General features: G+C 41.5%; 1 protein-coding gene and 1 non-coding gene across 3 annotated transcripts; one reads left to right on the forward strand and one right to left on the reverse strand.

Annotated features, from left to right (window-relative positions):
* The first annotated feature begins 1850 nt into the window (after positions 1–1850).
* On the forward strand, positions 1851–1923 carry TRNAM-CAU (transfer RNA methionine (anticodon CAU)). The gene has a single exon. It is a non-coding gene; the product is annotated as a tRNA-Met (tRNA).
* Positions 1924–3817: 1894 nt separating this feature from the next.
* TBC1D31 (TBC1 domain family member 31) lies at positions 3818–27434 on the reverse strand. Of its 2 annotated transcripts, none has more exons than XM_056485887.1 (22): positions 26965–27434; positions 24581–24727; positions 23924–24039; positions 21891–22069; positions 19408–19559; positions 18830–18989; positions 18393–18593; positions 17040–17216; positions 16151–16230; positions 15902–16048; positions 15524–15657; positions 14417–14550; positions 13664–13843; positions 12448–12680; positions 11696–11848; positions 10398–10533; positions 9420–9512; positions 7625–7693; positions 6537–6731; positions 5974–6124; positions 4852–4968; positions 3818–4184 (listed from the first exon to the last, which is right to left on the reverse strand). In XM_056485887.1, the coding sequence occupies exons 1-22, from the start codon at positions 27039–27041 to the stop codon at positions 4042–4044; spliced, it is 3174 nt and encodes a 1057-aa protein (XP_056341862.1). In that variant the 5' UTR covers positions 27042–27434; the 3' UTR covers positions 3818–4041. The 2 variants fall into 2 exon arrangements, with proteins under 2 accessions (XP_056341862.1, XP_056341860.1); XM_056485885.1 differs by having other exon boundaries at positions 7553–7693.
* Between the last annotated feature and the right edge of the window lie 35 nt (positions 27435–27469).

The following is a 27469-nucleotide window of genomic DNA, read 5'->3' on the forward strand; positions in this document are numbered from 1 at the left end:
TGAGAGGCACCCACCTCAGCCCCAGGGCATACGAAGAATTCGAGTCAAATTTACCACGGCCGTCGGATTCGATTGTATTTCCCTTCCTGTCGCATCCTGTGAAATATGAGTGAGGAAAGCACTCAAGCAAAAGCAGGTAGGCTCCCAAGCATCATTGCACAATCTTCAAAACAGCTTGAGGCTTCTCTGTCTTCCCATAGTGTTCGTTAGGGAGAAAAAACAGCTCTGAAGTTGAATTGGAAGAGACACACCAGCCATATCCATGGCCTCAAAACAGCAAAAAGGGTCATGGGCTCTGTTCTGCACCTACATGCTACCAGGCAGGCTTAAAAATTGATGTGAACTTCGTCACTGTGCCCCGTCCAGAGTATGTTGCTATTACCGTAGACGATTCACTCACTTATTTCTTTAAAGCTTTGTGACTACGCCATCCTATTAAAAGAAAAATACCCCTTCCCAAACATCCTGAATATTACGTGGAGGGAGGGTTGTGAGCTGGCCTCAAAGCATCAGAAATACAAACACTCATCACTTGATTGTGCACATTTAGGGCTGTTTGGTTTTTTTTTTTTTTTTTTGGTTGGCTCTTTTTTTTTTTTTTTTTTTTCCCAGGCTGCACCTTCTGGAGTCACGTTGTCCCCGTGGCAGCTGCCTGCTGTGTCATTAGGCGGATGGGGGCGCGGGTTGCAGCGGGGTGACAGGCAGGGCCCGGGGGCAGCCGGGCCGGCCGGTCGGACGGAGGAGAGGCGGGGCGGCAGCGCCTGCCCGGGGTGCCCATACCTGCGTGCGTGCCTGGGCGCAGCGCCACGTGTGACACACTTCCCTGCCGCGGCAGCGCCGTGTCCGTGCTGCCCTGTGCCACGGCTCCGGAGGGAGTGCGGGATCCAGGCGGAGTGCGGGATCCAGACGGTGCACCGGCCTGCGCTCCTGTGAGGGCTGCGAGGCCGTGTGCCCACAGCGGGTCTCGCTGCCCTGCGCTCCTGTGAGGGCTGCGAGGCCGTGTGCCCACGGAGGGTCTCGCTGCCCTGCGCTCCTGTGAGGGCTGCGAGGCCGTGTGTCCACGGAGGGTCCCGCTGCCCTGCGCTCCTGTGAGGGCTGCGAGGCCGTGTGCCCACGGAGGGTCCCCCCGTCCTGGCCTCGGAGCACGGTCTCAGGGCTGCACAGGGACAGGTTTTCAGGGCAGCTTCACAGATTCTGGGTCTATGTCAGGTGCCCTGTAGGGTGGGGAGAGGTGGGGGAAATCACACATCAATATGTACGAAACACAGAAGAGTATGAAATGGCTCGGATATTACTCCCGGAGCGACCACGTGGGGCCGAGAAGGGGCGGTGGCGGGGCCGTCCTGAGCTTCTGGGGTGATTTTAAAAACTAACCCGTCCCTCCCTCCGCCCCCAACATCCGCCCGCAGCTGCCAGACGCGGCCGAAAGTCACTAATTATCTCCTGACCTGTTCTGCGCAATTAGGCCGAAAATGATGCCATCTAATTACCCTGACATGCAGGACTGTGCCCTGCCAACGCCGATCGGGGCCAGGGACGCCCTCCCCTCCCCGGCCAGGATCTCTCAGGGTCACCTCGGTGTCCCTCAGGATCACCCTGGTCCCCCACACGGGCACGGCGGGGCTCCTCACAGGTTATACTGTGGGGCCTCCCACTGTCACCCCAGCGAAGCCCCGCTGTCACCCTGCGGTCCCACAAGATCACTCAGCCCCCGCACGCCAGCACGGGATCCCGCCCGCTGTGGGCAGAGGAGGGGCCGGGCCGGGCCGGGCCGTGTCCTCCTGTGGCCGCGGCGGGGAGCGAGGCCGCCGCCAGCACCGAGTGCCCTCACGGAGCACGACCGTCCAGCCGCCTCGTTAGCGCAGTAGGTAGCGCGTCAGTCTCATAATCTGAAGGTCGTGAGTTCGATCCTCACACGGGGCAAAGGCGGGCAGCGCTTTTGCTCTTGGCTGCCTGCCCTTCTTTTAACTCGCACCACGACGCGCTCTGAGCCGCTCGGTGACTTGCAGGTCGTGCTTGTCGGGATTTCCGAAGCGGCAGCTCCGGGTGAAGGCCCTGTATCTCCCGGAGCTGCGAATGACTTATGCAGCTGCTCCAGCTTTTGGCGGGCGGTGTTCAGCCGCTGGGCTGCCTGCGAGCCCGCACTGGGATGTGGGGATGGGGACAGCCCGTACCGGGATGTGGGGACCGGGACAGCCCGTACCGGGATGTGGGCACGGGGACAGCCCGCACTGGGGTGTGGGGATGGGGACAGCCCGTACCGGGATGTGGGGACCCGGACAGCCCGTACCGGGACGTGGGGATGGGGACAGCCCGCACTGGGGTGTGGGGATAGGGACAGCCCGTACCGGGATGTGGGGACCGGGACAGCCCGTACCGGGATGTGGGGATGGGGACAGCCCGCACTGGGCTGTGGGGACCCGGACAGCCCGTACTGGGATGTGGGGATAGGGACAGCCCGTACCGGGATGTGGGGATGGGGACAGCCCGTACTGGGATGTGGGGATAGGGACAGCCCGTACCGGGATGTGGGGACCGGGACAGCCCGTACCGGGATGTGGGGACCGGGACAGCCCGTACCGGGATGTGGGGATGGGGACAGCCCGTACCGGGATGTGGGGACCGGGACAGCCCGTACTGGGATGTGGGGGCACGGACAGCCCGTACCGGGATGTGGGGACCGGGACATGGCCCTGCGGAGGGCAGCGGGCACAGCCGGGGTCAGGGTGTGCCCAGGGGCTGCTGTGGGGACACGGCGGGACAGCGGCCCTGCCTGCGAGCAACATGCAGTTTATGCGCATTTACAGCTTTATCGTTTTTACAAACCATAAGCACATACACATATAGCCCACAGTGCAGGCCAAAACCTCAGTGGGTTTATTTCCTTTTAAATATAGAAATAATAATATGTAAACTCCAGGAAAATCATCAGAAAAAGACCATTTTTCTCATCTACTCCCTCTGCCTCCAAGACGATCCTGGCTTGTTGCATTTTTCTGCCCTTGAAAAGGAATGATGCCTCTTCTCCGCACTCTGCTGAGGGCAGCAAGGAGATCTTCATGGATCCTGGTTGCTGCTAATGTGGCTTTTTCTACTTCCAAGTGCAGAGGATGCTAAGGCAAGGATAACTAAGTCCCTTTGTGCTTTTAGGTTTTCACTAATTTAAGGAGAAGCAGAGGCTGTTCCCAGCCCCAGGTGACAAAAAGCTGCTGGTTAGAGGGATCATCCTGGGTCTGCCCGGTGCCTCAGCCCCCAGGGCCAGCACCAGGCAGTCCTGCTCCAACACTGCTGCCCCAAAGAGCATCAGCAAAACCCCAGGGGAGGCAGAACAAATTAAGATCCCAGTACTTGTATTTTCACAGGGCCAAGTCTAGCCCCATATCAGCACTGTGTGTAGCAATTATGGATGATTCACTTTAATTTAGTTTGCCCTATTCTTTTTTACTGTAACACCATATAATATTCTTGACTCTTGGGTCAAAAGCATTAGCCACCAGTACCATAAGCACTACAAAGAGCAAGGTATTGGTTTAGATCCTCTCTCCCATTCTTACTTATGAAATAAACCTGCCAATACGTGTAACAACTACACACATCTCCAGCAGCAGGTGCTCCATACCCTATCCCGGCCTTTGTTTCAATATTTGGCTCTTGCTGGAAAGAATTATTTTCTCTATTTGCAGATTTCCCTGCTGCAACTTGTAGAATCCACTTACACATTACTGACAAAACAAGTATTTTAACAGTGGTTTATTTCTTCAAGTCAGAGCAGCCACTAGAAAAAAATGAAGTATACCAATACTGTGCACTCAGTAACTTAATGGTAAAAAATAAGTTTATTTTAGAAGTAAAAAATAACAAGAAGGTTACAAACAAAAGATGTATTTTCTACCTAGGATTTCATTCTTATATTAAAATATATAAGAATCTCCAAAAGCCTTTAATAAACAGTCTATGATCCATCCTGAATCACACTATACATATTTAGCTTTTCACTGATTTATAATTTGAAAGTACAGCTAAGGTCTAGAGCAAATCATCTCAAGGTGACGTTGTAGCTGGGAAACGAGCTGGAGGGTGCCTGGCCTGGGCCTGTGAGATGAGCCTTTGTCTGAGCTGCCAGACTTCTGCCATCAGCTCCCGCTCCTGGCGTGCCAGTTCTGCTCGTCTTCTGCCTGAAGACACTGAAATGTGAGAAACTTAACATTGCAACTAGAGCTTTTCCATGAACACCACAAATACCTGCTGGAAAACAGACATGTCTGGCAGAGAAATGCTGGTTTTCAGTACCACTGGATATGAGGCAGCCCTCAGACTGCTGAGAGAAGTTCTTTGAAAGCGGTGCCTCTGTTGGCTACAGGTCAGATGCTAACGGGGGCTACAGCAGGTACAGAGGTTCCCATTGCCTGCAGACTTATGTACATAAGGTGCATTGGAATTTAAACTGTGCTCTCACTGCCAGAGTAGCTAAGACAGACCAGAGGTAATAAGACTAATTCTTGACTATAACTCCCAGTCAGATTTTGAAAGACAGCTCTACATCCTCTCAACATTCCCAAATCATAAACAGCTATGAAGACAGGAAAAGCAGGAGCAAGATGATCAGGTCAACAACTAAACTATGCTGAGGTTTACTAGGACCACTCTCATAATGTGACACACTTCAGGCACTTCCTACCTGTGCCACCCCTGGTAGTAAAGACATTTTCTGCAGTGTGAAAGAGAACACAACAATAAACTGGTTTACTATCCACTAAACACCTACACACTTAATGACTCAATCACACAGCCAGGTGTTCCAGCAACGCTCTGAAACGAAATGTGAGAGAGACTCCTAACTTAGAAACTTACTGTGTGGTGATGATGGTAATGTAGACAAATCATTGAGACAGACATTTCCAGACCTTGGTCCCTGCTGGACTTCTACCCCTCTCTCTGTACTCCTGGCCTTTAAATCACGCAGTCTCTCTGTGGGAAATGGAAAGAAGGGTTCCTTGTAAATTAAAAATATTGAAGTTTCTAGTGAATTTTTCTAGCTGGAGGTAAAGCAGTTTTTCTCCAGGAAGCAAAGCTAGAACAATCACCCACTCCAGTTAATGGCAAGTACAATTTGCTCAGAATTAGAGGTCAATGTTTCTACTCTTCGGGTCGAAGCTATGCATCACTGCATTTCATTTGAAGGAATTACAGCTCTGTAATTTCATTAATTTCTAAAAATTCCCTTTAAGAAATAACAGCTCTTTAAGAAATTACATGTGCTGTTTCTTCCTATATAATTAATCTTCTGACAAATAGGCCACTAGGATCATATGGAATATGGCTACTCATGCTTGTAGTTTTAGGAGCCACCCATTTTAATTATGCACAGCTGCAAATTACTCCATACTAAAACATTAGGTAAATAAGGACAAAGGCTGAAAAAGTTTGCCCAAAGCAATACTAATCACCTAACCCTAATATTAATCACTAATTTTATGTGAGCCTTGGAAGCATGGTGGGGGATAGGAGAAATACCTGCAAAAACACACAAATGCAGCACTTGAAAAGGATGTACTGGCCAATTCTGGAAGTAAATAAATGTGTTGGGGTTTGTTTTTTTTTGTAACAAATGCTTGGAAAAGCCACTTCTTGATATAATACTGTATGTCATCACAGGACAATGTTATTTGACAGAAAATTTCTAATGGATGCGATTTTACAATTGTTTTAAGATGAGCTAAACCTGTGCTCCTACCAAAAATGCCATTTATATTGCTGCATTTGATTGGTATCAAACTGAGACTTCTTTCCCAGTCTGGCCTTGAAAACAGATATATCTGCTTCATGAAAGAATATTGCCAAAAAGCACTTTTGGAGTGCTTGGTAAAGGAGTTATGCTTAAGTTTATCCCCAATATTGGACAGTTCATTTCTATTTGGTCATTGAATGCTTCATACCAACATCCACACAGAACTGTATTATCTACATGCTCACCAAAAGAGCCATCTTCCCTTTGCAGCTTCTCAGCCAATTCTAATACATCATTCATTTTGTCATCTAAGAACTGCTTCCTCTGCCCATCTGCAGCAGCAGCTGCCTTCTGCTCTTCCTCCAGTTGAGCTTTATTGTGTGCAACATCTTCCCACTGTGCAACAGAGATATTAAACGTCTTCAACAGATGTGTTGCAAGGAAAAAGCAACAAATAGAACCATTTGGATTATTACAGATTACACTTCACCATAAAATCAAAATATTTTAGTCAGCTGTGTGAAGGTTTCATTTTGAAAAATGTCTCATTCAAACATCTGGAGAAAGGTAAAAGTCCTGGGTCAGAGAATAAAAATCAGAGGAACTTTAAGAAACAGGAATATGCTTTTCTAAGGCTAAAATATCCTTACCAATTCACTCTTGTGCTTCCAGAAACTTCCAGTCAAAACAGAAAGAGTTCTAAAAAAATATTTCTCTAATACATTTCAGCTTTCTTCACTGCCCGTTACAGGCAAAAGATGGCTACATTTTTGCCAGACCCACTTAGAAAAAGAAATTATGGAAATACCTGTTTTTCTTCTGTCTCCCTCATGGCCTTCAGCAGTTCAGCTTCTTTCACCCTGTTGTCATGCAGGAGCTCCACAATCTCTCTGTAGGACTTCTCCCGCTCCTGGTCATCACGCCTGAGTCTCCTCTGTGCTTGCAGCTTCCAGTCAGTGTCAATGTGCTTCTGCTCAGCTTTGGCTAGATTTTCTTCAGCCACCTAATAAAACACCTTTCTTACAAGAAATTCAGTCTATTCCAACTGCACAGCCTTGCCTACAGACGAGCCAAGACAAACTGAGGTGTCCTCCTGTATCCCTGTCAGATGTCCCTGCTAGAGCCACTCACCAACAGGTGCAGCTGACATAAGATTGATACCTGAATGCCAATACTTTCACCCACATCCATCTGCTTCCAAAAATCAAATGCTGTTTACAAAAATTCAGACCCATATGTTTATTTCTAGACAATATACAAATGCAGATGCCAAGCATATGGGCAGTGGGATAGCTGCAACTATTTTTCCAACTGTGAGGCTACAAGTTCTGAGCTTGAAAATCTGAGCAATTCCTAATGTCAAGCTACACACATTTATTACTGTGATCTAGAAGGCAGCTTCTACAGCTGAATTTCCTGCCAAGTACTACTAACTGAAATCTCCTTTGAGGCTATCTTTTATTTTGTTATGGTTACAAACAAAGCATGTTCCTTACCAGGAGGATGACTTATTTTGAAAAGCACTTTTAAGTCCTACATGCTTTCTAAGTTTTGAGAAGTGACAAAAAAAAAAAGCTATTATTTCTGGCAGGTCCAGAGAATTTCAATATTATACAGATGTTTGGACACTTCAGTCAGATTTTTGGAAATTTCAAAACTTTAAACATAGAATCTTACAGGTATCTAGAAATTAGATTTCTGTAGAAAATATTTCCATATTACCTTGAACTAGTTAATTACAGTAAAAATACTATTAACCAGTACTACTTGTATAAGTTAGCATATAGACTCCCCAGAACACATGTTAAGATTCAATAATCTTACTGTAAGAGCTTTCTGTATTTCTTCTCTATCTATTTCTATCAATCTCTGAACATGTTGATCTTCCAGATCCACCTTTCTTCGATGGGCTTCCACCTCTTCTTTCATTTCCTTTGTAACTGCCTCTTTGTCTTTGATTATATGCTGCCAAGCACACAAACAAAAATTATTGTTGCTAAGCTACCAGCTCACATTGGTAATTCCATCTCCTTAACATTTATTAAAATTTCATTAAACTAGTATTTGAATATATCCACACATCTCATCCCACTACATTTCATAAGTGTCCAAGAAAGTCACAGATCCTGCTGTTTTATCCACTTGGAATTAGAGGAAGCATGAGTCATAACAGTGGCCTGAGTCATGACAGGGGATGTAATTCCATTCTCCAGATTACTGTGGCAAATAAAAGCAGAATTCCAACCTAAACGAACTAGATTCATCATGAAAATATTCTGCAATTTATGGCAAATTTTAGCCAAAACCTCAAAATGTTTCATAACTATGTGTTTCATGTCCCTGGGATTTACAATAAACACATCTGTATCTTGAACGCAGAGATGATTTGCCAAAACAGGACAACTCAGCAGCAGAATACAAATAGCATTTGAGCTTACCATCTTTTCTTCACATTCACCAGGGATCTACACAATTTTCTGCAAAAGTTGTAACCCCTTCCCAGGCCTGTAGGAGTCTATTGAGCCACTGAGGCACATTCTTTGAAGCTGGAGTAGGGACCCTCGCTGACGGCAGTGGAACAGTGAAGGCAAAGCCTGTCTGCACAGGCTCTTGTGGGCAAACAGAGATCCTCAGCTAGTTAAATAATTGCTACCTTTCTAGCCTAGAGAAGGTGATCACTGTAGATTTAGTTCCCCTAGAGAGCTGACTTTACATGTACTGGAATATAAATGAGTTTAGCCTGGTTTGTATTATGTAGCCACAATACAGTTGGCTGTGTATTGAATGATTAAATGCTAACAGAAATTTAGACCAGTCATACTCAGTATGGATTATAAAAAGTTTATGACCAAAAGCTTTAAAAAACCAAATATAAGCTGACACGTTTCAAAATGAGGGTCAGAGAACTGGATGTCTACTTCTCCTTTATTCCACTAGATCTACACATATCTACACAGATCTCAAGATGGGCACATGTAGCTTTGATTTCTAAACACTTAACTGAGTGTTTTTAATCAAAATGAACATTTCTAAAACCTTCCATTGGCATCCTTGCTTTGCAGTAATTGATAATAATTATTTATAATAACTAACTAAATTTTTACTTTAGAAGAATTACTGATTAAACCTGTTTATTACTGAATAGCCAGATTTCTGAATAAATCAGTCATTTCAGAAAGGAACTGCACATTCCTGATGAACCATCCACTCCTTTTTCCATAATGATGTTGTTGGCAACTAGACATTTTTTCATCACCTACATCAATCTGCTGTATTGTTCTCTCCAGAAAAATGCAGATATGTCTGGATATCACAGATGAAAAAGTGGGAGTTTCTGGATGAGGAACATTGTTATACACTTCTTATTTATACATTCCTCACTTCCCTCAAGCAGCTGAGCCTGCAACTAAACCTTGCAGCAACTAAATGATACCTCAGCACAGGAGAATAAAACGAGGAGGATATGAGTATTTTCACCCAAAACTCCTCAAGACAACAATGAGCTGTGTTCATGTTTTTATCAACAGAGGATTTATTCTGAAAAAGTTAAAGAGAAAAAGATAAAAAAGAGAAAAAAATCAGGCCTCCATTTTTCCTCACAAGGTGTGGTTGAATGAATACAGTCAAATCCAAGAACTTCAAAGGAAGAACCATTAAATATTTGTATTTAGTATAGTTCTTCAATAATTACCTGTTCAAAAAACTGTTTTTGTGATTCAAGTTCCATCCATCGTAGTTCTACATCTTGAACGGCAGCAGCTGTTTCCTGCTCTCTCATAGATGCCTTGTGGAGAAGAGAAACACATGAAAATACAGTAAAAGAAATTCTTCTGCTTTAAAAATCATTATCAGAAAGAATGTCCCTAAGTTCTGGTTGACTTTCAGTCATATGAAGAATGAAAAATACTGCATAACAAAAGTACAGGGCAAGGTGGAGAAGAGGCAGCCAAGCTATGTTAGGGAAATGTGAGTTTTGAACTAATGCTAAAAACTTGCCAGATGCAGCTCTGAATCGAGTAAGGAGTCTCTGGAGCCAGAATGCTGTGGAAGACAGGGGGCAGAAGGGGAAGTGGCTGCTTTGCACCTGGCAGAACATGTACTGAGCTGCAGCTAAGGAGTGTTACAGTGCCCTGAGTGCAGGAACAACCACCCAGCTGCACTGTGCTCTGCAAAGTGTGTTGCTGAGACACAAGGAATAGCCCTGCAAAGGCTCAATATGTGCCATGAGTTGCAAAAGCTTCTCTTCCCAGCACCTGCATGCCATGGTGCCTGGGTGATTTGGAAGCAGAGCCAGGCCTGGCCAGAGGCCACTGTGGAGCCTCTCAGTCAATGGCAGAGTTAATTGCAATCTGGACATACAGCCCACAGACAGCTGGGAATTCACGAGTCCTTTAAGGAGCTCATTACATTTTTCAACACTGCCACTAATCAGGTGAATCTGGCTTTTCTCAGGAATTTTGGCAGTTAAAGCAAGCCAGTGGAACACACTAAGTGCCAAATAAAACTGTTAAGTTATGTATTTACCACTTAAAGCAGTCTCCTCATGCTAAATATACCTCTGGGCTCACAAACCACAGTGTATCAAGTAAAATTTTAGTTATGCATTTTTTTCCTTGTTTATTTTCCCTATTAAACGTTATAGAAAAGAACTGCTTGAGCAGTACTCAACCTTTCTTGCAATTTCATTATCGAGATGTTTCAGTTCCATTTGAAGCTGATCTTGCTGGTAGTTCAGAAAACGCCTTCTTGAAGCATCTAAAAGTTGCAGTTCCTTTATTTTCAGTTCCCTTTTCACAATAGCAAGCCTTCAAGGCCAAAAGAACCAGAAATAAACAAATAACAGAAATAATACTGTATATGTAAAAGGTCAATTCCAAAGAGCACAAACATGCAATGCAGTTAGCCATTAATTACTATGAACTCATCTCCAGCTTAACAAAGCTTAGGACGGTTGCTTTCAATCCTGCAAACTGTCCAGTTTTCATTTATGAGACAAAATTAAATTCACAGATACACATCTTCTAATGGCAATATCTCCAGTTAAGCTTTGCAGTCCTGTGCTCTGTTTTTGCTCTACTTTAGTAAGTATTAATTTAATGTTCCAAGGATCTGAAACTGGAAAATACTCCTCAGAATAACTTCCAGTGTCCTGGTACCTCTTGCTGCACAAAATTAGTCCCAAGTTTATTTGGTAAATATCTAACTCTTTCAAGGCACAAAACCACAAACTCAAGGATTAGTTTACAAATAAAGGCTTGCTGTCCTCTTTAAAAAAAAACTGTAGGCTACAGAGGTATAGGAGATGTGTTCAAAAATGTGGTGGTTAGGACATGCTTTAACAGTGAACTTGGCAGTGCTGGGTTAATAATTAGATTTGATGATCTCAAAAGTAATTTTCAACTTAAATAATTCCATGATTAACTGTAGTTTATCTAAGAAACTATGATATGTTGAAATTCCCTTAAACCTTCACAACTGCAAAATGTACAAACTTACAGTGCAGCTTCATTACTATTGCAACTCTGTTTATCAAAATGCAAAAAGCAGTTGTTTTTCTAGATCCACTAGAAATCCAAGACTGAGTACAGTCACTGATCCTGCAAGCCACTGTCATATCTGCAGTGTGGGTCTGCCCACAATGCAAGTCTGAAGTCTCAGTGTGCAGACACACGGCAATTGACAGTTAGACTTCCCAATCCAAAGGAACCAGACAAATGGCTGGGAGCTGAGACAAAAATAAGAAGTGATTTGACCTCTAATCTGCTGTATTCCCTCCAGTGAGCAATAGGTGAGGTAGTAATACAACCCAGATCACTTAATTTCCACACCAAAATATGACCCACCAGACCACAGTTATCCTACATTACAACTTATACAAATTAGTGGTTATTTCTCCTTTACTCGTGGTTAAAAATGTAATAGCAGGCTACAGTAGTCAGACCCCTAATGCTTCCTATATTGTAATACCTCTGCCTCTGTTCTGTCAACTTCTTTTCTTCTTCCTGTAGGATTTTCCGCCTCTGCTCTTTAGCTTCTTGAAGTAATTTCTGTTTTCGATACCAGACTTCATCTTCTGCTTTCTGTTCCTGCGCTTTGGCTTCTGATTCATGTGCTAATTGTCTACATGGAAGGAGGTCACATGTCAATTATTCAAACCAAATATCAAGAAATTGCTTGATTACTTTGAAACTGATGACAGCGCTAGCAAAGAATTGCTGAAGTGAGGTGACATGCAAGAATATGGCATCCCCTTCGTAGTGACAAAGTACATGAGAAGAGTTATAATATTGACTGTTAGAGACAACAGGGCATTACAGATGAGTGCAGGAACTTTCCTTCTCACATTCTTAACAAAAACTGGTTTCTAAGGGTGCCTTGGCATCATGGTACCCACTGATTTCCATAGCAAGCTAAGAACTCCTGGCCCTTCAAAACTTGGACCCCACAAGGTCAGCAGAGGTTTAGGCTCTGGCTATGAGCTTCCAAGTTTGGTGACCTGTGGCCTAATATCTTCTGCTAATTAGCAAACATTTTTTATTTAAGATAAGACTAATGATTTAATGTAAAAACGTATCAAACCAAGTAACTCTCAACCTTCAACAGATTTAAAGTCCTTTTCCTGAATTTTCTTCTCTCTTCTCAAGCATACACATTACAACATACAAAGGCAATGATGTCCACCTGTCCTTCCCAGCCTGTCTTCAATTTTCCACTAATACCTCTCTCTCAAGTATTCCATTTCATCCTGTCTGATCTTCTCCCGCTCCTGAGCTTGATAATCCACAATGAACACGGGATATTTATTAAATACAGGGTACTGTCCTTTTGTAAGTGGTGTGAAGTCATCAAGCATAAGCTGTGGATGGATGTCCAGTGGTGTGGCCTCCATAAGATGATAGGCTTCCTTAATCACAACATTAATGTCCACATTGTTACGATGATGAAAGAAATACTGTAAGAGACATGCTGCCATTTACATTCTACACAAGATTATGCACTTCTATGTATTCTTACATAAATACATATTTATTTTCAACACACATATTTGGGAATAATCAGGAAAATTAGCAAGACCTATATTTCAGCAGGTAATTTTTAAAGTTTTTAAAGTTTTCCTCATCTATTCATAAAACATCATCAGCTCAAGTGACTTGAGCCAAACTTCTTCAATGTGGGAAAGGATGCTTTGGTTCTTTTCCTTCTCTTCAAATGGCAGCTGTGTAAGGGATTTGGGAAGCTGGGTGTCAATTTAGTGTCCAACAGTGACTCCTACCACTGGATAAACCTGCTTCAACTTTCAGTGTTCAGCCGTGAAGCTCAAAAGTTTCTCCTCTTGCAGAACTATTCTTCCTGTCAAAGATCTTATCCACCAAGAAAATCTCTAAATGGTCATTATTAAACATAGCAATAATATTATCTGATGGATGTCAGTCAAACTGACTGCTCATAAGCACATTTTAGAGGTGGAACCCTTTGTTTGCCTACAGAGATATTTTCATAAGAAAATGAATCCTCTTCTCATGGAACATTAAACATAAGGAAACATTTTAATTTAGCTTCAGAGAACATCCAGTATTGCTGCCCAATTTTGAAAATCTGAAAAGAGGATAATGAAACAATATTATAGAATTATTGTGTATTGTCTCTAGAGGCAGAAGTCCATACTAGATCCTCAGAAAAGAGACAGAATTATTTTGTGCTTGATGAACTACTGAAAATGTTTAAATGTCTTTTAGTGAGATTAGAAAGCTTATGAAAGCTTTTAAAGTTCTCCTTGCACGAAGCTGCAGGAAACTGCTCAATGTTTTACTCATTTATTGTGTACTTTTCAAGAACCAGATATTAACGTGGAAATTGATCTCCTTGTAACCTAACAACAGATATAATGTTTAAACATCTTTTCCAATGATTTTACTTAAATATGAAGATGTTTACCTCAAAATCTGCTGCTTGATTACAGTGGAGCAACGGAGCTCTAGAACATATAATATAGGCAACGACAACCATTAGAAAATATGAAGGATGGTTGGAGAAAATATTGTCGAAGACTTTCAGCCATTCTTCTCTTGTTAGAACCTCAGATAATAGTGTTTCTAGGAGAGGCCAAGCATAAACCTAAATTATTTGAGAAAATTGACAAAACAATCCATTAGTACAATTTTACTGTCCCTTTTAAAGAAATAACATGATTTTTCTTGCCTTATACCAAAAATCTATTCATTTATGAAAGAAAGAGGAAATAAACCAGAACATTTCAAGATAAGTTTCATCACCCACTCTAAACATTCAAAGTTAATCTGAGGTGATTACATTTCTTATTTCACTGCATGTCTAAATGTTCTGTTTAGATTTGTGAAGCTAAAATCATCCCTAATTATAACCAGGGATTGCAAAATTAATTCATCACACTTATGTCCATTATAAAAAGGGTCCATTTATAATTTGATGAGTAGATTTTTAAGCAATGTGGACTTGAAAGCAAGAACTCCTAAAGTACTAAAGTAGCATATATATGATCATGGATAAGGAAAAACAACAGGAAAGCAATGGTATATTCTTTACATTCCCACATAAATCACTGTTATTTAATGAAAACTCTCCCAAACTAAAAATATGCCAAAATAAAAGCTAGCACACTATTATTTACTACAGTACATTTTTGTATACAAAAGCTCTCTGGAATATTACCTGTGAAGTGACATTGTATTTTACTAAATGCTGAAGTAGTTCTTTGTCATGATGTCCCAAAATATTTTCCATCATACTAAGGACATTAACTGGAGGATTGGGAAAGTACTCAAACCAGTGCTGACAAAAATTAACTGAAAGAGAACAAGAAGCTGAACACAATACACTGTAATTCAGAGCAAAAGACTCATGACAACCTTGAAGTTTGGTTATAAAACTGATATATTTAAGTTATTTCAGCCAGCAAAACCTATTTAAGATACTCCCATCTCTTCTCTCTCCAAGTATTTCTAAACCATTCCCACAGTACACTGCTCCTCCAGCAGTACTGGCATGAGTTTTTGTGTCAGTACATTGTGAACCACACTGAAGAACTAATGTGGCTCAAGTATAAAGTGAAAAAAAAATCTATGAGCTGTGGGACTAAGGCATGGGAGGCAGATGGGAATACTTCAACCAGTATTTCTGTCTCACAAAGCTACAGCGTGGATCAAGTAATTTTTAATGGACTAAGAATAATTTCTGTAGACTTGGATACTTATTCACCAACAGCATGTGGCTGCAAAGTGGGTATGTATGCTTGGCAGCATATATCTTCTGCAGACTTAGAAGCAGCTGCAACAACTACAACTTTAATTTAGAATGTTTCTTCAGAAGACAGCCACAGCCAGTGTTCAGACAAATGTCTAGTTTTGAGTTACCACATGCTCAGGACAACTAAACAGAGCAAAACCTTGAAAGAGATCATTCCCTGTTGACTGGGAGCAGGTTACAGGTAGGGTGGGTGGCTGTGACTACTTATCCCATGTCTCAGAGACTTAATTATTATGATACAATTATGCTAGATACTTTTTGGGTTTGCAAATGCTAGATATTTCAATCAGACTTTACAAACACTCTCAATACTGCTAACTTTTTGTTAGAAACACTGCAAAAGGAAATCTCATATTTTGAGGTTTTTGTTTTAAGCTCCATATTAATTCCTGGTAAGACCTTGGTGACCTCTAAATAGGGAAATACCTTATTCATTTCAGCAGGAAAAGCTCTTTTGCATTGGAAAGCTTAAACATGTTGCAGCGTATTTGAGGTTCAAAAATCATTGCTTACCTACTACTGTAGCAACAACTTCAAAGCAGATCAGCTGGTTGTTCTGGAATAATTTTACAAATGGGAATGCTAGCAAAGGCATGTAAGGTGTCTCAGCAAAGATAGCAGACCAGTGAGCTAGACATGACAAGGTCCTGTACACAGAGGCAAATGTGCAGAAAACATTGATCCAAAACCAAACAAAAATATAGTATGTACTTAAAAATCACAACATAGAAAAATTCAAGACATGCAGGATTGTACGAGTTACCAAAACAAAATTGCATGAGGGCACTACTATGTCATTTTAGAATTGTTCTTACAGCTGCTTCCAGCTACATTTCAGATGACTATATGAAAATAAGAAATTTGTAATATTTAAATAAATACATATTTTACCTCTGTAGAACTCTCAGCAGTTTCCTACTTTTGATAGGATACTCTTTCTGAATATTTATGAATGCACTGTGGATTCCCCTATCCAGCAGGCAACTGAATGCCAAGTGGTTTTCAGGAAGTTGTAATAAGGAACGCCAAACAAACATCCTGCAATTAAAATGCAGCCTTAGTCAAGGAAATTCTTTTTCACAGGCAGTAAACACAAGCAATTTTATTTTGTGCAAGCATGAACATGCACACAAAAAACACCTGTACTTAGCTGGATATTCTCCAAATCCTTTCAGTAAGGCCTGCAGACGTTTCTTGTTCAATCCACCAGGCAATTCGTTCTACAAAACAGGGGATCAACAATAAATGTAACCATTTTCTGTTTCTTTGCACTCTAATAGATGAGAGTGGCTAAATATTGAAGTTTATGACATAGTGTAAAAAAAAACAAAACAAAACAAACAAACAAAAAAAAAAAACATAAAAAAAAATCGTATATTGCTGTCTGTTCCATAGTCCTAGGAACTTCTACAACAAAAAAAAAAGATAATTCAAAGCATTGTCTCCTGAACTCAAAGAAGAGCTGCCATTAATTTCAGTCAGAAGTAGATCAGACCCAAACTGACTGAACTGTGTACTATCAAATGATGGATATAGCAAACCATAAAGCATACTAACATAAGAAATATATCATCTGGTGACACATAAACAGGAATATATATATATACATCAAAGGCACAAGATAAAGACAGAGAAAGAAAATGGTGCTATGATGACAGAGGGGAATATATGTAACAGCAATTAATCTTCTAAATAATGAAGAAAATAAGGAAATGGATTCTTGGCAGACATTTTAGAGGTTCCAGTTTGCTGTCTGCAGGGAAGCAGATCAGATCTAGCAAATACCAAATGTGTCACTAGTTGCTTGAACAACTGCAGAGGTATCCCAAACTGGATGCAGCTCTGGCTGTGTCACATACTGTAGGAGTATGGGCTAAATAGAGAGAGAAAATGGCACTAAAATTCCCTTAATCCCTGCTCTGCTCAAATATCCAAGTGCATCAGTACCTGAATTTATTTTTTAAAACAAATGGCAATTAAATATACACACTGTGGACTGAAGGACAAAATATTTGCGACTTCTTCCTACCTCTTTATTTTCAAGTGATGTATTTTCTTGCAGTTTTAGCAATCTGCTTTGAATTTTGCTTTGTTTAGATTTCCATGGCCCCTTTGACCTTCCTGAAGTCACTTTCGTGATCAGTTTATTTGCCTCTGGTGTGTACTTGGGCCCATCTTCTACAGCTTTGAACATCAATGGTGGAGGCTAGTATGAAGTGCAAATACCATGGTTAAAGTCTTGTAAGACAGATTACAAAGAAATATAATTTGTTGTTAACTCTACATGCCACATTTTTTGAGTTTGATGGCCATAAAAAGAAGACTAGAAACACAGTTATACTGCAAATAAATAGATATAGATTGTATACTCCTGAAAAAGAATGTCCATGAATAAAACTGCTTTAACTATGAGAAGGTTTATGTAGCTTCCAAGATAATTCAAACATCATGTTATTTCCTTGCTTAGCAAACAGTAAAAATATAATTGGGATAATATAGATGTGTATCATGTACTGTTCAGGTTATTTACTTTAGTGTGTTTCTCAATGTCATTAAAATATTTTGCATTTCTATAGCACCAGTTAAAAGAATACAGAAGACCTTTACAAACTTTAATTAGTCTTCAGTGTCAGGCAGGTATTAATTAATTCAGTGCTGGAGATTGTGAAAGCAAGTGACAAAGTGGATATCCCAGTTCATGTCAAACCGTCAGCAAAAGTGCAAATGGAATGTGTGTGACATCTTTACACATCCTTCCTCAGCTCCAGCTCCATCATTATCCAGAGCTGGTTACTGTTTACTTCAAAGACATGGTGATTAAAGATATATGGAATTCTGTATTTAGAAACCTGACTCCCATTAATAAATTAATGTAATAAAATAAGAACTGGTATTTAGAATGTTTGTTATTTAGGAAGGATTTAAGAGTGTATGATTGTGCCATAAATGATGGGTGCTGGTATCCAATAACACAGTAAGAAGAACAAAATCACACTAACAGAAATACCATTCATGCCCACAGTTTGAGAGCATTAGCTGCAAAACATTTCCTCTAGGAAATGGAACAGAAGAGGCACAATTATTCTGTTTCTATCTCCTCCAAAACACCATTACAAAAAGAAATTGATACACACAAATTGGTATAGAAAGAAATACCATCTCCCCCTTCCAACACCAGTAACACAGTGATATATATACCTTAAAAACATCAAATTACCTGACAGACTGTAGGAACTGTGAAGAAACTGTACAAATCACTTTTTCTTTATTTGAATTGTTAAATACAACATGTCTGCAAACTACTGCTGATGCAAAACATATGCAGATAAATATAATCTTTAAGGGGACTTACTGCTATTTCAAGAAATGTAAAATACTCTACCTTATTTCCTTCTTCAGTCAAAGCTTGGACACTGTACAAGTTCAGGCTTCCATTTTTCATTACTGAGGCAATATACCGTCCATTTGGGCTAATCGCTGCTGTACTGATTCCCTCTTCAGGACTCCCAATGTCAAAAAGAAGTTTGCATGTTTCTATATTGATAAATCTCATAATATTATCTTGACTTAACACTCCAAGGACCTGTAAGTTAAAAGGATTCATCCATTAATACTGCCAATGTAAAACAAAATGGAATACCCAATTCAGCAACGACATTCCATTATGCTAAAGGAGCAACTGAGCAAAGATTCAGCACAGTAACTTTCCTTTTGTATTGTATACCCTTCCACCCCCAGTGCCCCCCAAAAGCCCTCCAAGTAGAGGTGTTGAATCCAGTAACCAAACACTCCTATCTTAAGCTTTATGAAAAAACTGACCTGATTGGAGCCCCCATCAAAACTGTCAGGAAGGAATTCCAGGTGACGGACAGCTCGCACTTCCTCGGGCATCTGGATTATTTTTATCAACTGCTTTAATTCCAAACTCCACAAGTGAAGATGGTTTGATTTCCCACCAGCTACCAAAGTCTGACCATCCCTGGATCACAGGTAAAGCTTCCATCAGCATAATTTAAATTTAAAGTGTTAGCTAAAAAGAGAGATTGTTCATTTTGTTCTATGCCCTCAAATTCACTTTTGAATCAGCCACTATACCTGTGATACTCTCCTGAAAGAGCAAAATGGCTCCTAAATAATGAAATTTTCTTTAGTGAAGGATAGTTTAAACTTTATTTTAGTGGTCACTAAAAATCAACCTCATTTATTTCAACTGTTATGGGACTATAATAAAAACTACTACTGATCCTTGCAGAAAGTATCAGTTACAGCAGAGATCAAAAACTTATCATAGTATATAGCTCAGTACTTCCACAAAATATTACAAATAAAGAAAGAGAAGCTGTTTAAAACCGTAATTTTTATAGTCTGCCTTTAGAATGTTTAAAATAGCAATTTACCTGGTAACTGCAAACACCTTATAAAATAATACAGAACCTTCTACAGGAGTTGGCAACTGGTATTTACAGTGAAGAGTATCAAATTCCCATGCAAAAACAGAATTATCTTTGAAACAGCTGAGAATGGTGTTACTCAATGGAAGAAAAAAAACCTGGAACAATATGGAAAAGAAAAAAAAAATGGGATGTTGTCAAGGAACTATATTTTAAATTAACCAAAGTGCATGGCAAAATAAAACATGGCAGGTGTGGCTCTTACTGTAAGTGTACAAGGCTTGGATCCCACAGGGAGCCAGTCCCTGCCCCTGTGACAGCCTAGAGAGGAGTAGGTGTGCTTTCCTTGCACTAGTTAAAATGTGTTGTACCTTGCTAAGCCAGTTTAACTCATTGAAATAACTGTTAAATTTTATCTGTCTTGTTTTTATGACTATTAAACTTTATTGTTTCCAATGAGTGCAGAGAGGACGCAATTTAAACGCTGGGGATATCACTGGCTGAGATTAGTCAGTGCTACAAAGTTTGTAGTTTTGGTCAAAATGATCTCTTGTGGCCTTGAAAATCTGGAAATATGGATATGTGGGCTGGGTTTCATCTTAGTGACTGAAAGTTGGATATTCAGGCCAAATGAGTCACTTGAGAGGGAGCAAAAGTAACCTGTGGGGAAAAGAGTCATTCCAGCTACCAGAGTAATTTATCTTCAGATAGACTGAGCTGTCTGTCTTCCTTCAGGGACCCTGAGGAAGATTAGACAATGAAATGAGAGCAGATGAATTTTGGTAAACTGGAGTACTGAATAGCTGCTCATTTTCTGCTTTGCCATAGAAAAATACAGGATGGTCACAAGTAGCTGTTGAATAACAGTGATGCTTTGGAAACAGATATTGTAGATGTCTTGTATTCTCATTTGTCTCACCTGCTGTCTGTTCACTCTGCACCTCAGTCTCCATCTTTTTAAATTAGCTTTGCCCCACACCATCCTAATAGAAGGTGTATGTTGGAGTGCAACTGGGCCAAGAGGCATCAAAAAGCACAAAAAATGGGTGTGATACTGCTACACTGGCTCAGAGAGCAAGCAAGAATCCAGCTTTGCACACTGGCTGTCAGGCCTGTGGTCTAATAATAAATCTGAACTTCAGTAAAGCACTTATTATCTGTATGTCTTAGACTGTGGCATGAGAATAAATATCATTAGTCTAAAGACAGGAAAATGTAATCTAGATCACTTGCATAATGTCCTGTAAGAAATGGTGTCACCAAACCAAGAGAGCAAGCTCTTGATTCCCAAATGTGATCTATTAATTTAATAATAACCACTAGTGATTTCCTTTAAAGGCTGTTTCCATACTGCAACATCCTGATCCTACCAAATTCCAAGAGCCACTTACCAATAAGAAGTCCCTACACATAGCCTACACAAAGAAATATACTGAACAGTAGAAAAATCTTGTCTCCAGTACAGAAATGCATCCATCTTTGGAGGGAAGATGTTATAATTATTTTAGCAACATGCACTACACAACAATTTTAATAAAACAAACAAGCAAAAATTTATGGATGATCTTTCACAGAGTAATTGCTAGGTGACTATTTTAAGCTGACAGAATTTCTGCCTGACCCAGAATTGGGTGAGGACACTCAAATGAATAGCCTTGCTCTCTGCAAAAGCAGCATGGCTTTTTAGTGGCCAGCCTGACGAGAACCTTGGTTTGAAGTGGTGTTTGTCAGACTATTCACTGCAGGGCAGCACGTGTGCAAGCCATGCTCTGGCACTGGGTCAGGACTTTCTGTAGTACTCAGACCAAAGTGTGACATTTGGTGGCGCAGGCAGACCTGTTTAAAACAGTGTAATGCTAATGGAGACTTACTTAAACCACTCCCTGACACAAACATGTCATCCTTCTCATCCCATGCTGTTCCCTGTACAGCAAAGAAAACACTGGGCTAAAAGCAGTGATTTCTTTTTGCTGAGTTCCGTTTCAGCCTCGTTTGCTCCCACATTCAGTGCTTTGCATGCACAGACAGAAGAGCTTTGAAATAAGAAGATGAATGGGGCAGGTAGTGGTCACTGAAGTTATCATTATGACACCAAAAGTTTTTTTTAACACCACCCTTAAATCTCACTACCATTCAGGTTGGAATCAATTTACAGAGGTCCCCTGAGCCCACCCTAGGCTAATGCAAGGTCGATCTAGAAGATGGTTCCAACTTCCAAGTTAAACTGGGTTAGTCCAGGTCATGTCTAAGCAAGTTTTGAGTATCTCTAAAGATGGAGGCTCCTTAAAAGTTCCCAGCAGATCTCTGCAACTACTGAGTCATGATTTCAGTGGTCTGGGTGATGTGATAGGATGACAGTTGAGATGCCCAAAGATGACAAAAAAACAGCTGTATTTTAAAGACTATTTACAAGTAATGTGATTTTAATATGTGATGTTATACCTACTGTGGTGTGCTTGTTCACCCTTTAGCCATTGCTCCTTACTCACTTTTTGTATACCCACAGACTGACGAACATTCAGCTTTCTTATTCTTTGAAAGGTGTCCAAGTCCCACAGCTGAGCTGTATCAGTGGAAGTAGTGATGGCATACTTGCCCGAGCCATGGACAGAGATGGAAGACACTGAAGATTCATGGCCTCTCATCCAACTAACTAGCTCCTGGGTTCCTGCAGAAGTTGATGAAAAAGATATGAAAGTCATTCAAAGTGGAACAACTACTACTTTAGTCTTTATTGTCAACACTATGCTGTGAAAGCATATTATGTCTAAGCAAAACTAGTACAGAACTATTTGCCATCACAGCCCAGCACACAAGAAACAAAGGTATCAGTCTTCACATAGCTACTTTTACCTTAGAAAGGCACAACCTTCTCCTCACCTCCAAATAAAAGATTTTATAAGTTATGCTCAGTTCTGCACAGAAAGCCAACTTGCATAGACTTGTTTAATTTAGCCTAAAAATCAATCTTAAAAAGTCATGAACAATGTAATCAGTTAAGCTCAGTATGCCTCATAGAATATCTGATGTGAACACCCACAGAAGCTGAATCTGAATGTTCTAGTCAGAATGCTGCACTTGTTTTTACTTGTGGACAGAATGTGTGAATGATTACACAACTATTTACAGGTGCAAAGAAGAAAGGTTTAATGACAACGGGCTATGACTATAGAAAGGCAAGAGTCAGAAAGCAACAGCTCATTAATTCTTTTAGAACATTTTTATGCTGTGCACTGCATTCTAAGGAAATGGTTCCTCTGACTACAGTGTCTCCCATTTGTGACTGCATGACCACTAATCTTCCCTCAGCAACCAAACTGCACTCATGGCAATTACACTGTTTACACTGGGTGGTTTGCCTGGCAGCCCATGGGGTGGCTCCAGCTACTGCTATGGCATCAAAGATAGGAAATAGCTGTAAAGCAGCTCATAAAGACTAACAGTCAAACTTTCTGCTGTGCTCACAGACAATGGAGTGCTTAAAGCTATCATCACCTGAGAGTGACGGGATTAGAGAGTATGTCTTCTAAAGAAAGGGATGTAGCCCATCAGGTAAGTATTGTCTAATACCCTAAGGAACTGAACTGACTTAGGTGAGTACCATTCATATTTTAGAACATTCTTCAGTATGATTTGATATCTGGATATTTGATACCTTATAAACATGCAGCATTCTCTGGAGAAATAAAGATTTCTCTAAGTGCATCCAAACATCTAAGTTTGGTCTTGCCGTTGTTGAAAGAAGAGAAAAAGTGCAGAGGATTTCAGACCTGAACTTTGACTCTTCCTCTATTTTGTGCTACATTAAAATCTTCACAGGTAATCTCAAACTCACACCCTAAAACCACAGATGAGTGATTCCTACAGCTTTAAAAAAATATTTAAATCCAGATAATATTTGGATATAATAGAGACATTGAAACTGCATTTTCTGATAGGTAAAAAATAATTTATGAAGAATGAATTGTCACTGCCCTTCACCATTTAGCTTCTAATCAAGAGACACACAGCTGTGACGTTAATTTTTAATATTGTTTTTGAATAAGAATATAGAACTCCTTGAATATTCAAAAGTATTGACATTTCTTTTAGTGTACATTGTCCTTCTGTTCAAATATTTTACTGTAAATATAGTTAAGAACTTGTGCAGTTGCAAATTAACATACCGTCAACTGGTTTTGGCATTATTTTAACAGAGTACCTCATTCTAAGTAAACATATTAAAAACTGCTTAAAAAAAAAGGTAACATACCTAACTACAATCCTGTGGTGGACTTCAGTTAAACACATGCCTGTGTGACTCAATGGAAATAAATAACTTTGGCAAAGCAAAGGGTTCATTTAGGTTCATTTACCCAAGGACAGTAACACCAACATGAGTCCAAAATTTTCTTTTTCAGACAGATGGCATGAAATACATAGTATAATTTCCATAAAACAAACTATCCAAACATTTAAGATTAAAACTGAAATTATGTAAGTTTTCATACCAATACAGATAAGCCTTGAAACTTCTCCTTACCTGTATCAAAGCACTTAACAGAATAATCTGCCAAAGCCACGAGGAACTCTGTCTTTCTGCGAAGATTAAATGCCAAAGCAGTGCAAGCCTGCATTGTTCTCTGAACAAGGTTGAACCTATTGAAAAACAGACATTCTGATTGTGTTAGGAAACTTTGGTTCATTTAATGTCAAGTGAAATAATTACAATAGATTTCAGAGAGAAAAAAATAAACTCCAAAGAAGGGAGTAAGCAAATCATATCCAATTATAATAGACCTAGAAATCAGTGCTAATATTTTAAAACTCAGTAGTAAACTGCTAAAAGACTGGTTGATGTATTTCTGCAAACACTAGGTCTAGTCTACTGTAATTCATGGCTCATTCATTGATCCATACTGGCCCAAGAATAACTTCTGGTGGTAGCACTTAAGTTCTATGGCATTGCTGTTCTGTTTACAGTTGCAAGCCTTTGATCTTTTTGAGCAGCTGAACTAATGAAATAACATTTAGGGAGCCTATACTAGACACTGGGCTGAAGTTTCAGCCCTGAGCAAACTATTACCTATTTAAATCTAGTTAAAACCCAACCTGTGGGATCCTGTCCAGGCAAGTTCCACACCCCTGAATGCTACAGATGTCTCAGGCAATTAGAAAGTCTTGACAGAAATATTCTTACCTGTTCCCATTCAAGTCAAAAACATATATATTTCCTTGGCGGTCTGCAGCAAGGAGAGAATCCCCAGAAAGGTTGAAAGCCACATTCAGAAAATGTACTGTCTTTGAATGGTACCCTTGGACACTGTGAATGATGTTCACTATAACTCTGTGAAGAAAGCCAGCAAACACAACCATGCTTAGAATCATTTTATTACCATTTATATCTGCAAGACATAGGATTAAAATGTTTCTATTTTATGATTTTACAATTCTGATTTTCCATGTCCTATGAAAATTCTTCTATGAAATCCATGTATTTCTAATATTAATAATATACTAGAAAGGAAGAAATTCACTGGGTTGCAAGGTAGGTAGGATACATGTAGAGCAGATGGGGGAAATTCACCATTCATGATCCTTTGTGTGCTTCCTGGTTACCTGATTTCCATGCTTAATGAATAACACTAATAAATGCTGATGTATCTGAAAGCCCAATTCAACACTCAGCAAGGAACCTGGCTCATCATTACCACTACAGAGAAACATTCTAGAAAACTGAGAAGCTGTAAGAAACCACTCTGATTAGATGTGGGGAAAATCAGTTTTAATATCACTTCTTTTCAGTCTTCAAAAGCATTGGGATTAAACCTGGAAAAGAGCAGGCTCTGAGGTGACCTAATTGTGGCCTTCCAGTACCTGAAAGGAGCCTACAAGAGAGACTTTTTACAAAGGCCTGGAATGACAGGACAAGGATGAATGGCTTCAAACTGAAAGAGAGCAGGTTTACTTTAGACATTAAGAAAAAATTCTTTACTGTGAGACAATCAGGCTTTACTGGTGGACAATCAAGCTCCCTAGAGAAGTTCTGGATGCTCCATCCCTGGAAGTGCTCAAGGCTGGATGGGGCTCTGAGCAACCTGGTCTAGTGGAGGGTGTCCAGGCCCATGCAAGGGGCTGGAACTAGATGATCTTTAAGGCCCCTTCCACTCCAAACCATTCTATGATTCTATGAAGAAAGCCTTATTTATTACTATTCATCTGAGCTATTATAGAACAAAAGTTTCCAGTTTTTCACTTTATCCTTGTATGGTGCTGTCCACATAAAATGGAGCCAGATGCAGAAATGTGCAGAATAAGCTGTAAGAGGAAGGTATTTCCAGGAAGCAGGACATTGAAATTTGGAAGATCTGCAATTCCTGGATTTATAGCCTAACACTAAGCAAGCCAATCATTTTGCATTATCACTTGGATGTAAATTCACAGGTAAACTAAACACCAAAACTGTGCTGGATATTGAAAGACTGCAGAGCACTTGCAGAACGCTGTGACCATGGTTACACAAGATGCTGATAGCTCTCCAAGACACAGAACATGCTACCCAGCACCTTTGTGGGGCTGTGGGGGTATGTTAGAGTCTGAGTGAACACCAGGTCACACAGCCATGGTGCAGACTAGAGGTATAACTAATTGCACCTCACTGTTAAGCCAATTCTTTTTTTCAATAAAAGGGCCATAAAAATAAAACTAGAAAGATAAAATATTTTAAACTGTAATCAAAATCCAGTGATGCTTGTGTGGGATTATGACATTAAAGACCCTAACAAATGCAGTATGACTTCCGATTCTAAAACCACCTGAAACATAAGTACTTTTATCACTGCAGATACAGCACCTCCCAAGACCTTCTCAGCGTCACTCTCTGCCTTTCAAAAGTTTCCCTGCCAGAACACAGGAGTTCACGGGGCTGCTTCCAGAGTCCCCCAAAGCAGCATCTTGCTGCTGCTCTCCAGCTTAGAGCAGGCAGTCTTTACATAGCATACCACAGTGCGATTGATCTCTTGGAATTCCCCCACGGCATTTTATTCAATACAACTAAAACGGAAGCACTAAGCTGGGCTAAATGCCCAGCCAAGCTGAGCAGCCTGAGCACAGAGGTTTCACAGCATCCTTGGGGACCTGCTCCGCCTTCATTAATAAATGTAAGTATCTCAAAGCGGATGGTGCCAGACCCTTTTCGGTGGTGCCCAGCGACAGGACGAGCAGCAATGGCCGTGAATTAAAACACCAAAGAACTTCTTCAGGTTGAGGATGGCAGAGCACCAAACAGGCTGCCCAGGGAGGTCGCGGAGTCTCCCTCTGGAGACATTCCAAGCCCACCGGGACGCGCTCCTGTGTAACCTGCTCTAGGTGACCCTGCCTTGGCAGCGGGGCTGGACTGGATGATCTCCAGAGGCCCCTTCCAACCCTAGCGGTTCTGCAATTCAAACGGAACGTGCTCCTTTCGTTATCTAACCCGGGCTGCCCGTTCAGCCACCCTGCAGAGGCTCAGGTGGGCCCGGGCCGGCCGTTCCCCGTCCGCCCGCTGCTCCCGGGCAGCCGCCGCCCCCGGCCCGGCCCCGTTACCCCCGCGGTGCGGCCGCCCCCGCCCTGCGGCTCCAGATGCGGCCCCGCCGCCGCTCGCCCAGATCGCAGCGCTCCATCCCCGCCCGGCGCCGCCGCTCCCGCGCTGCCCTCAGCGCTCCGCCCACGCCCCGCGCCGGGGGGCGCCGCACGTGTGGTACAGCCCGCTCCCGCTTCACCAATGGGGAGGAGCCGGAAAGGGGGCGAGCGCTCCCCCCCAGATAGCGGGGAATGGAACCGCTCCAACTGCGGCCTCGCGGGCTGCTGGGAGTTGTAGTTTCCCTCGCGGGTGTCGCGAGAGCAGAGCGCGGCCAGCGCCGGGCAACCAAGTGAAAACGAGTAAAAACGTCGCGTCCTCGCAGGCAAATGTGTTTATAACGCAGTGCAGCAGGTCACTCAGAATATGGCTTTTGCAGGCTGTCGCAGGCGCAGGACTTGCTGCCAGTTCTTTCCTATTTCCTGCGCCGCCGCATTACAAGCGCCCCTCAGGAAAGGGAACGCTGACCCG

This window comes from Oenanthe melanoleuca, chromosome 2, assembly GCF_029582105.1.
Source record: "Oenanthe melanoleuca isolate GR-GAL-2019-014 chromosome 2, OMel1.0, whole genome shotgun sequence".
Lineage (NCBI taxonomy): Eukaryota > Metazoa > Chordata > Aves > Passeriformes > Muscicapidae > Oenanthe > Oenanthe melanoleuca.

Bases quoted from the DNA above. Each gene is read 5' to 3' on its own strand.
- TBC1D31 (XM_056485885.1), bottom strand. From the start codon at position 27,041: ATGGAGCGCTGCGATCTGGGCGAGCGGCGGCGGGGCCGCATCTGGAGC. The intron at 24,040-24,580 runs GTAAGAATATTT...GTTTTTCAATAG, and splicing joins TTTGACTTGAATGGGAACAG to GTTCAACCTTGTTCAGAGAA. The intron at 19,560-21,890 runs GTGAGTAAGGAG...ATATTGTTCCAG, and splicing joins AGTCTGTGGGTATACAAAAA to GTTTTTTTTCTTCCATTGAG.